Below are 11,158 nucleotides of genomic sequence, written 5' to 3'. Positions count from 1 at the left end.
AGCAAGAAAGGTACCCATAGGTGCTTGGAGAGGGAGTGACTGAGCTTCTGAATTTTGCTCATGTCAGGGTTCAGCAAAAAGGAGAGAAGAAACAATCCAGAACTGTGAGGCTCTTGACAGAAGAGAATCCAGCCAGCTTCCACAGAAGACATTTCTCTGTCAAATGTTTTTGAAAGGCACTATTCCATGGCCAAAGCCCCCAGCATGGCTACTGTGGGAGGCCTGCCAGCCAGCCTGGGTCTAGGGTCTCTGCCCAGACCCACTGGCTGCAACCCACCATCTCCTAGCTTGTCTCCAGCACCAGAGTCCCTGGCCCCCATCACCCTCATTGCAGCACTGTGGCCAATAGCAGGTTATGACCCCCCAGCAGCATCGCCCAGCCCCAGCGCTGGGCTGGAGAGGACACACACAGTTAGCACCTGGGAAGGTGCAGCCTTATTGCTGGTGGAGCAGTGGGCATGTGCTGAACGCCCATTCACACACACACATACACACACAGGAGCAGAGTGGGTATGAACAGACAAAATCACAGTGACCGCTGGCCTCTGCAATAGTATCAGCAGTCCATTCGCCAGGGGATTAGCAGGATGCGTCTTGTCCCTGACCAACTTTTTGATCTCCAGCCATTTGCTGCCAGGGTGGCAGGGAGCAGCCCTTGGAAGACAGGGAGGGAGCAGATGCCTCTTACTTACCCCAGGCCTGTAGCAGGCAAAGGACAAGAAAGCACAGATTTACATCTATAAGGAAAAAAGGGCCTTCTGGGAATGGCATCATCTGTGCTTTGCAGTACTATCAGTGGAGAATTAATTGCATCATATGTGTTATTTGCCCTCATGAAGAGTTTGTTTGGGCCTTGCAACAATAACAAAACCAAACAACAACAACAATAAAAGCAACTTGAGCTTCCTTTAACTTTTCATCTCCTGGTGCCTCACAGATGCCTGCTATGGAAGGGCCTGCCTCCTTTCAGCCTATGGACAAAGATGTCCCCTGTGTGTAAGTGATGCCACAAATTGTACTTTCTCAGCTGGTACACTGGGTGTCCAGGGCCTTTGAGGCAAGCAGGACATACTAATTCTGTCTGGAGGCTTCAGGGTCCAACACTTCTCTCTTGGTTCATTACAAGATGCTAGGGCTTGGAATACTGTGGTCTGCTTTGTGGGATTCTTCCCCTTTGAGGACAGAGGGAAGTGATGCAGAAGAGTGGTAGCCCAGTGCCTCCAAGAAGCAAAATTGTGTCCCTCTGTAGGCTACCCCCAGAAAGAGTTAATGTGCAGGCATGTTTCAGGTGTTTGAAATGAATGAAGTTACAGTGGGGAGGAGAGGGCACTTCTGGGTGGAGAGAGCAGCCCTCTCTGTGAGCCAATGGCTAACGGCTTCTGACCCAACGCCCAGTTTGGGGGCTTATTTCATGAGCAAGAATTTGCTGGAATTTCCTCTTGAGAGGATTTGTCCTGGATGAAAAGTAGGGACTGGACCTCTAAGCTTGTTGGTGCCTCCCTGTCTGTGCTGTAGCAGGTAAAGTATTGTCTGGTACCTTGCTTCTTTCAGGGGGAGTAGTGGGTTTTTCCCTCGCTGCCTATGCTGAAGGCATCTGTTTTGCCTGCATATGTAATTCCCAGTCACATCAGAACCATGGTGTGACTCTGCTGGGTTTTGCACCATGCGCTGGGACTCAGCCCTAATGTTGAAATTAGATATATTGCTCATTTCTCTGCTCAGTTTTTGTGCAGCCCTGCTGTGTAGTTCTTCGTCTACCTTTCTTTTGGTGCAAAGGAGACCCAGAAGGTGTTAATAGCAGGAAACCTAAACTCTTTCTTTGTTACCACCACCCTGTTAGGATAATCTCAGTCACTTTAAATAAGTTAAGGAAGCACTTCTGGTAGAGTAACTGTAGCAGCATGGGGCATCTCTGGGTTCAAACCTCACTGAAGCAATGAGATATTTGTTCAGGTGGCAACTCTTGCCAGAACCAGTTAATAATATAATCCCTCCAGATCAGTGTCTGCAGCAAGGACAGGGGAGCCAGCTCCCTTTTCTGTTGTGCCCTGAGTATCTGAGAGCATGGCATCTAACAGTGCATGGGCTATGCAACTGCCATCAGGAAAGGGCTACAGTTCAGTGAATACTCTCAGTGGAGCAGAGAAATAGTCTGTACAGAGACAGAGCATGAGCTGCTGATGGCAAGATTATGAGACACTGTGCTGGTGTCTGTGAGAAAGGGCTTGGTGGCTCTAGAGGTATCTTCATGCCTTCTCTCTACCCTTCTGGAGGTAGAAACTCCTGAGTCAGCTCTAGTTCTTAAGTAATGAATTTGCTGTCTGGGACTGGCTTGTGCTTTGGGTATACATGCTCAGGTGTGTAAGCCACTTTCATGCATGCTTTTTGAGGTCTAGAAAGCAGCTGATCCTCTGCTGTGCCTTGCTTGTTACTCAGCCTCAGGCAGGGCTACAGGCCCTTTGCCTAGTATGGTGTCACTACCCAGATTTCCCTCTTGGCCCTACCAGTCTTGCTCCATTTTCTAAGGACAGCCCTTTAATCTAGAGCATTGCATGGGGCTGTTGCTCCCTGTTGCTCTGCTGACAGAGACAGCTGTCTGTAGCTAATACCTTATCACTGCCAAGTATATCCTGATAACATAAGATCAGAGCTACTTTTCTGATATCTAAAGTTTGATATTAGTACTCTGTGGACTGGATGTGACACAGACACACAGTGGGCTGATCCTTGTAGTTACTGCTTGAGGTCTGGTGGGGGGACACAACACAACAGCTGGCCCTCCTGTCAGTGGAACACTGAATCTGAAGCCACACAATGACTGTGGTGTGCTGCTAACTCCTGGCTGATGGATTTAGCGAGGGCTGCTCCTCCACAGCACAGCAAGTGCATCCATGCAAAGAAGTAGTGTGGCTACTCCAGAGTGTTGCCTTTGTCTTTCCCACTCCGTTGTACTCATTTATGTGTTCAGTTTCACTCCATCCTGGCTCCAAGAACAGCTCTACTTGCTGTTGGTGACTGATTTGTCCATAGGTAGTAGGTAAGTTCTGCAGCTTCCAGAAGTTTTGCTTTTGGAGAGTCATAGACACTCTCCCAGGTAGGCAGAGTTTTTGTCTGGCGTATGTTAACTAAGCTAAGGAAACCCATCTACTACTAACAGTTTTCAGGATGGACTCGTACTTGATCCAAGTGAACGGCCCTGGAGATCATGCCCCTCTGCTGGATGTTCATCTCAAGACCAATGGAAACAGCATGTCACTGGGAAAGATGAAGGGCCGGAAGCCAAGATGGGCTGTCAGGGCTTCTGAAATGTCAAAGAAGACTTTCAATCCTGTCCGAGCCATTGTAGACAGCATGAAGGTGGAGCCCAACCCAAAGAAAGCTATGATTTCCTTGTCTTTAGGTGAGCACAGTGCTATTGACTCTGAGCAGTGGGGTGGGCTATGGGGGCTAGCAGATTGCAGGGCTCTGAAGCACAAAGTTTGTGGAACCACACAGGGATATGGAAGTTTACCACACATCTCTGTGCCTGCCACAGACCAGTGAGAAGTTTTTTTGGTTTTGTTTTTGTTTTTTCCCCTCCATTGATTTTTACTATTTTTCAATCTTTGAAAAGGAGACCCGACGGTCTTTGGAAATCTTCCCACAAATGATGAGGTCACACGGGCTGTGAAAGAGGTTTTGGACTCAGGACGTTACAATGGCTATGCTCCATCTGTTGGTAAGTTGACAGAGCTACCCCTATGAAAGTGGGATGAAGGCACATGTGAGGTCCTACCCTATAGCAGGTATGTAGAGCCTACAGATGTCCACAGTAGCACCCTGCAGCTGCCCTCACCAGTAGTCACAGGAGCACATGAACATATATCCCCCAAGATGCCATTAGTGCCCTTTCCTGCATGATCTGTTTGAGTAGACATTATATGAGTGCTTTCCCTGAAACACCAACAAGGTCCAGTGCCTCACAATAGCTGTGTTTGTTTCCCATGCCATTTGAGCAGGCAGAGTATCAGAAATCCAGAAAGCCAAAGGTCTGTGTCTCCCTGACATGGATTGCAGCCAATTTACTTCTGTTATGCCCTGACCAGGACCCCTTTGCATTCCCTGCCTTTGCAGAGAACATGGGCCTTGTTTGCAGTTAATACAAACAGCATGCACAGAGCATAGATCACTCCTGCCTCACAGGACACTCTCCACGTGGTGACAGTGAGGGACCTGGTACAGGGAGGGCTGCCCATGTGGCACCACTTAGCAGTGAAGGTCATGTAACAGCATTTGGCTTTTTGCCGGGGCGTAACAGCTCCCTAACTACACTCTAGTCAGCTCCAGAGAGCTCCATGTTTGATAGTTCCCAGAGACTTTCTTGCGTTTGACACACCTGGTCCAGACATGGAGCTGCATTGCACCTGGCCTGAGGCAGGATGGTCTCTGCCACCTTTGGACAATGTCACTAATGGGCTTGCCCTGGCTAGACAGGCAGCTACGAGCCTTTTCCTGGCAAGAAAACTGAAATGTTCTGTAAAAGCCTTCCTACCATGTCTTGTTCTTCTCTCCCCAGGCTACCAGTCCTGCCGGGAAGCAGTGGCTGCATATTACAACTGTCCAGAGGCACCACTGGAGGCCCAGGTACTGGTGCCCAGTTGAGGAATTCCCACTACAGTGCAGGCAGGGTGCTGCTGTCTGTGTCTAGCCCATGCAGCATGAGGACCTTGCCCCAGCTCTGTCCCTCCCCTGCCTAAATGTGGCACAGAAGGGTACCTCATGGCCTTGTCCTACACTGGCCTGCTGCTCCCATCCCTTGCCCTGGACCCTCCTCTTTGGAGGAGGCTGAGCTCTCCAGTTGTTGGAGGTTACCTGCCTTCACTCAGGCTCCACACTAGTCTTTTTGGTTGAAAAGCTCTTCCCTGGCAGAGCCTGGGCACTCTTGTGTGGCTGGAAATCCTCAGAGTGGCTGTGCTTTCCACTCACTCCTGTGTGCTGTTTGCAGGACGTCATCTTAACAAGTGGCTGCAGCCAGGCGATAGAGCTTGCCTTGGCAGTGCTGGCTAACCCAGGGCAGAACATCCTGGTGCCACGGCCTGGCTTCTCCCTCTACAAGACTCTGGCACTGTCCATGGGAATTGAAGTTAAACTTTACAACCTCTTGGTAAGTGACAGGTCTGGAAAGGGCAACTGTGACACCTCTGCCTCTCCTTCTTAAAATAAATAAATAAACAAAAACACTTTGTCTCTGACTGGGAAGTGGCTTAAAGATGAACTGAGCACCCCTGGGCACCTTGTCATGCCTCTGTGCAGCATGTATGATTCTTCCACTGTGCTTCCCCTCTTCTTCCCTTCATTAGCCAGAGAAGTCCTGGGAAATTGATTTGAAGCACTTGGAGTCCCTGGTGGATGAGAAAACAGCTTGCCTGATTGTGAACAACCCATCAAACCCCTGTGGTTCTGTGTTCAGCAAAAGCCACCTCCAGAAGATCCTGGCAGGTGAGACTGCTTGCATGTAGCTGGAGTATGAGTACAGTCTAGTGTCTGCCCACAGTGCATGTGCCTCAATCACTGTTTCTGCAGGGCTGTGGTGGCTGCCCTGCTATGTGACAGCACTGTAGGGAAGCAGTGCTGTGGTCCTGGGGGTTGCCTCTTTTCTCATAACTGACTGCAGACCATGAAGCAGGGTTTGCTCAGTGTGAAGGGTTTGCCTTATGTGAGCAAGAACACGAAGAGTGTGTGTCTTGGTCTTTCTCAAATGCCCTGTGTGACTTGGACTGCTCATTTCCCCACTCTTGCTCCACAGGAGTGCGATCACAGGGAGCATTACAGCTCCTGAGCACTGGCCTGTCAGTGCAGGGGGCTGTACTACCTACACCTACAAGTTAGAGCAGAAGCAGGCTCAGCCAGGACAAGGCTCTCCAAATGAACTCCTTGCTGTAGAAGGAAGATAGGGACCTGCTGTCCTGGTACAGAGGGCTCTGAGGGAGCCCTGCCAGGCCCTGTAGAAAAGGCCAAGTCTCCTCTTATGGAGGATGCAGGATGACCAGGCTGAATGCTCTCTCTCTCGCAGTGGCATCAAGACAGTGTGTTCCCATCCTTGCTGATGAAATCTACGGAGACATGGTGAGTGTCTATTGCAGACCTTTGCATCCGTATGCTACCTGTCCTTTGTGATGCACTTTCCCTTCAGCCCCAGGGCAGTGAGCACTCTGGAGGTGAGCGACAGCTTCACTCCCCTGTACTGTGCGTGTACACACCTGGAGCTCCCAGTCCTGTAAAGTGCAGTTCTGAGAGTACCTCTCATGTCCAGCTCTTTTTTTTTCTTTCCAAATATCTCACTCCCATGTGAATGCACTTACTGTCTTCATACCCTTGAAGCTGGGAGCTTTCACCATCATTTCCTATCACTTTACTGCCCCCTTTCTTATTGTGCCTTGTGCACAAGCCCCTGTTTTCACAATGAGAGATGAGAACAACCCTAACAAAGCCTCCTATCACAGGTGTTTGCTGACTGCAAATATGAACCCATTGCAACTCTCAGCACCAATGTGCCCATCTTGTCCTGTGGTGGCTTGGCAAAGCGATGGCTTGTCCCTGGCTGGCGAATGGGCTGGATCCTAATCCATGACAGGAGAGACATCTTTGGTAATGAGGTGAGAATTTCCAAGTGTCACTGCCTTGGCAACAAACTTGTGATGTGTTCGGTGTGTGAATCACCAGGGCTTTGACTGATACAGGCATGCAATCCTCTTTTGCTTTCATGTGAGTTGCTCACATGTTTTTCTGCACATGCTGGCTGCTCATGTCCATTCCTTAGTCCATCTGCTCCCATATATTGCCTTTCACCTGTCTTACTTGTTTCTGCTGCCTTCTGTCAAACAGCTCATGTGTACTGATAGCATTGCATGATTTATCCAGTATGTGGGGTCAGTGTGCTCTCATCTGTTTTCCCTTTAAAGTGGGACCAAAGCAGCATGCATTGTAGCCAGTGTGTTATCTATCGCTTCATCTGTGTTACGAGAGCAACCACCTACTGCAGTGATCCTTTGACCTAGAGGGCTTTCTTCATGGGAAGAGAGAGAACAGACCAGCAATTGAGTGAGCAGAAGAGCTAATGTTTTTTCCTACCTGGCTTTGAAAGTGTGTATTGTGAACCAAAACCTAACGGACATGCAAAGAGGCTTTTGGAGCAGCTCTGTCTCTATTTAGCAAGAATATTAGCTATAATCAAGCATGTTCTAAGTGGGAAGATCAGAAGGATGTTTCTGCTGGCATTACAATTCCTAACTGGAGACAAGAGAATGACACTGTAAATAGTCTGCAGATACCTGTAATGTAATCAAGCAAATATTCCTAAGTACTTTGTATGCTTACTGAAGAGAGCAACATTAACAGCTGTAGAAATGCAGACAACAGGCCTTGGAACTGCCTCTTTTCTTCAAAAAAGCACACTGAGTTGCAAATATCATCATGCTTCTTTCAGATCAGGGATGGCCTTCTTAGACTGAGTCAGAGGATCCTAGGACCATGTACAATTGTCCAAGGAGCACTGGAGCGTATCTTGCACCAGACGCCTCCTGAGTTCTACCACAACACCCTCAGCATCCTTAAGGTAAAAAGGCTGTCACAGGACATCAGTTTGTTCATGTGTTGTTTGGGGTGGGGGAAATCAATATCTCTCTAGCCTATCCTCATGGCAGGAATACTGGTTATGACAAGTTTCAGGAAGCCCAGCCCTGCAGCTAAAGCTGTGACCCAAGCGGTAAGGCATTCATCCCTGATTTGCTGAGCTCAGCTCAGTGTACTCAAGGCCATGATCACCCATGTTGTTTGCGTTCCTTGCCCCTTTATTTGCAGTGGGCAAACTTGTTTATAGTCCTGATCCAGAGCTTGGCTTCCATTTGCTGATCAGCTTCCTGGAATTTCTCCTGTTTCTGAACTTTCTTCTTTCTGCTTTTCAGTCCAATGCTGACCTTTGTTATGCTGCCCTATCAGCTATCCCAGGCCTCCAGCCTGTCCGGCCTGCTGGAGCCATGTACCTCATGGTAAGTGAGGAGAGTGAAATGCTGTTTTCTGACCATCATTGGTCACCCTAGGTCTCTCTGCTGTAGCTGTCAATGGCTTCAAATTAGTGCTTAGCACTAGGTCCCCACTACCATGCGTCTTCACATTGCTCAGAACAGTGGAACCATCCCTTGGTCATTTTAGAAAACTACCATATGTTGCTTACTACTCACACAGTAGAGGCTGGTACATTTAACCTGCTTGTACCTGCGGAGCACTCAGTGAGTTGTACATTGCAAAACAATGTTGTTTTTATCTGGATTTGAAGCCAGCTGCCAATGGAAATCCTCTATATCACAAGTCATACCTGCTGTTAAAGGTGTAGCCTTATTCCCACATGGCTATCTTCTGCCTATACTGTTGCCTCTTCTTCTGCCTTTTCATGTATGTTCGTGTTTGTTTGTTTGTTTGTTTGTTTTTGGTTGGTTGGTTTTTTTTGTTGTTGTTTTGTTTTTTGTTTTGTTTTATCTCTTTATGGTGTACTGAAGTTTCCTTTTTCATCTCAACAAGCTCAACTTAAATACTTAAGTCTCAGGTTTAGTACATTTCTACGTGTATCTTCCTTTGGTCTCACGTTTTGGGTTTTTCCACAGCTTTGAGGAAAAAAAATAAAAAAATAAAAAAAGATGGATCCAGAAGTAGAAAATATTGCAATGTCAGTCTCACCCAAGTTCAATAGAAAAATCTTTATCAGTAGACCTTGTTTACAACCTTACCCAGAGCTACACAGATCATTCTTTTTATGATGTTTGTGTAGAGGCATAGTTCTAAGAGTCATCCATGCCTCTAGTATTTCTGCAGTATTTGAACACTTATTCCAAAAGAAATCACCTAGTGAATTTTTTCTTCCACTGACTCTTCTAGAACTTCTGCATGCAAATTATTTCTCAACTGCTTTTAGTTTAGAATATCTTAATGAGATGTCTACAATTATTTCTGGATTAAAAACAAAAAGACAGGATCTCACTGTCCTTATTTGATATGGGGACAACCTCTTTCTTTCCTGATACAGAAGTAGTTATTGAACACTTCCTTTCTTCTTAGCATTCCAGACATTATCTTTTTTCTCATCTTAAAACTCATTAATTTGTCTTCTATTGCTTTCTTACATTACAGATTTCTTGGATGACAAAATTACTAATAGATATTGGATAGACTTTTCTCACACTTCTTCCTTATCTGGATTTATCCCTTTTCATTTCTAATGGGTTCCTGTACCTGTGTTATTCAGCTTTTGACTAAAGCTGCCCTTAACAGAAATTCCAGCTTTGGGCAGTTTGTTTTACTTTACTTAAAAAATCCCCAGTGTTCACTTATATATATTTGTTTGTCTTGCATTCCAGTCAGCCCAAATAATGAGCAAAAATCCCTGAGGGCAGGCAGCTGCATTTGGCTGGGAAACTGTTGGGCATTGTGGGTAAGCAGGGGACACTGCAGATAGTTTTGGTGCCTTTGGTTGCCATGTTCCATCCTTCTGCTGCAGGTTGAAATTGAGATGGAGCATTTCCCTGAGTTTGAAAATGATGTGGAGTTCACTGAGCGGCTCATCTCGGAGCAGTCTGTGTTCTGCCTGCCGGCCACAGTAAGCATGACATTGAGAGTCCCATAGGTGTGTGGGGCCTAAGCACAGGGATAGAAGCAAATAGCAAACTGCAACCCTAAATTCTGGGGATAGTTTGGAAATTCTGTATGCAATGTCCATGCACTGTCATGCTCTAAGTACAGTGTGCAAGGATGGGGGCTGGAGATATCTGGCTTACTAACAGCCCTTGGTCGAGCTCTCAGGACCTTTGCAGCTCCAAATTTGCTCTGTATTTCTGATGTTGGCAGAGCTGTATCCGTGGAATGAACGTACCTCCATACCTCCTTGCTGAAGCCACTCCCTCAGAGACTCAGGACTGCTCCCACCTATCTTCCTTTGTATGCCCCATTTATAGTCTCTTGAGCCTGTAGGCACAGGGCATAATTCTCAGCCTGTAGTCTGTCCCTCTGCCTATCTCCTTCCTACTCCACTTTCTACACTGAATCCAGACAGGCCCCAGACTTTCTCCAGTCCTAGCCTTCTGTAAGCCTTTGAGGAGGAGAGAGGTATCCTTATGTCTTACACAATCCATGCAGTCCTTTGGTCTGTGACCCCTACAGCATTATGTCTGCACTGAGAAATTTCCCAAATGGAGCTGGGAGACCTATTTGAAATGGAACAGACAGTCTAAGGGAGCAAGAGTCTGGCCTTACTGTCCTCGGTCAATGTCCTACACTGACCATTTTCATTTGTTATTACACATGTGGCCCCAAGGCGGGGCTCTGAGACACCAGCTTTATCCCAGATAATCTGTCAGTTTTATCCTTTATCATTTCAGTGCTTTGAGTACCCAAATTTCTTCCGTGTGGTGATCACTGTACCTGAGGAGATGATCTTGGAGGCCTGCAGTCGCATCCAGGAGTTCTGCGAGATGCACTACCAGGGTGCTGAGGGGGCCCAGGATTTGGAGTGTGACAAGTAGCCACAGCCAGCCTCCTGCCTCTGCCTGGCTAGATCTTGTGTGAGGCAGCAGGCAGAGCTGTGTCCAGCCAGCCCCACAACCCCCTGCCTGTAGGCAGCTGCTGTCCTGCTGCTTCGCGCTTTTTTTTTTTTTTTTTTTCTTCACAGACCCCCTAAGCTCATGGAAAGAAGCAGACACTTCTCTCTTTTCCACTGCAGCTCCCACACCCTCTGGCATCTGGTGTCTGTGGTCTCCATATACTCAGTATCTTCACCCCACAGTGGTCTGTGCTGCCCATGAACAAGCTGCAGGCAGGGGCACATGGCTGATTCTGCACCAGGACCTGCAGCCTACGGCCCTGTGTGGCCAGTAGCTCCCGTGCTGCCTGCACTCCCCCTCTGGGGCAGGAGATGGTCGTGGTCTCAGAGGACAAGAGACACTCACCCACCTCTCACCTGTCTTAACTTAGGAGGTCAGAGCTCTTTATACCAAGCCCTTTGTGCAACAAAGGGAGTAAGTTATTGTGACTTTTTTTTTTTTATTATTATTAATAAATGTTCTGAGATGGCAGACCCCATAGTGTGCTTCTACTGTACCAGGTCAGGTCCAGGCTGCTGGCTGGGTCACCC

General features: G+C 47.7%; 1 protein-coding gene across 2 annotated transcripts; it reads left to right on the top strand.

Moving 5' to 3' along the window:
* Positions 1–1,358: 1,358 nt before the first annotated feature.
* On the top strand, positions 1,359–11,101 carry TAT (tyrosine aminotransferase). Of its 2 annotated transcripts, none has more exons than XM_005028790.6 (12): positions 1,359–1,518; positions 3,158–3,400; positions 3,614–3,718; positions 4,556–4,623; positions 4,985–5,143; positions 5,340–5,478; positions 6,053–6,105; positions 6,483–6,635; positions 7,466–7,594; positions 7,944–8,027; positions 9,530–9,628; positions 10,407–11,101. In XM_005028790.6, exons 2-12 carry the CDS (start codon positions 3,166–3,168, stop codon positions 10,548–10,550), a joined length of 1,368 nt encoding a protein of 455 aa, XP_005028847.2. In that variant the 5' UTR covers positions 1,359–1,518; positions 3,158–3,165; the 3' UTR covers positions 10,551–11,101. The 2 variants fall into 2 exon arrangements, with proteins under 2 accessions (XP_005028847.2, XP_071899945.1); XM_072043844.1 differs by having other exon boundaries at positions 1,382–1,518; positions 3,165–3,400.
* Positions 11,102–11,158: the final 57 nt, after the last annotated feature.

This window comes from Anas platyrhynchos, chromosome 12 (genome assembly GCF_047663525.1).
Source record: "Anas platyrhynchos isolate ZD024472 breed Pekin duck chromosome 12, IASCAAS_PekinDuck_T2T, whole genome shotgun sequence".
Lineage (NCBI taxonomy): Eukaryota > Metazoa > Chordata > Aves > Anseriformes > Anatidae > Anas > Anas platyrhynchos.
This window is presented reverse-complemented; position numbering and strand designations above follow the sequence as displayed.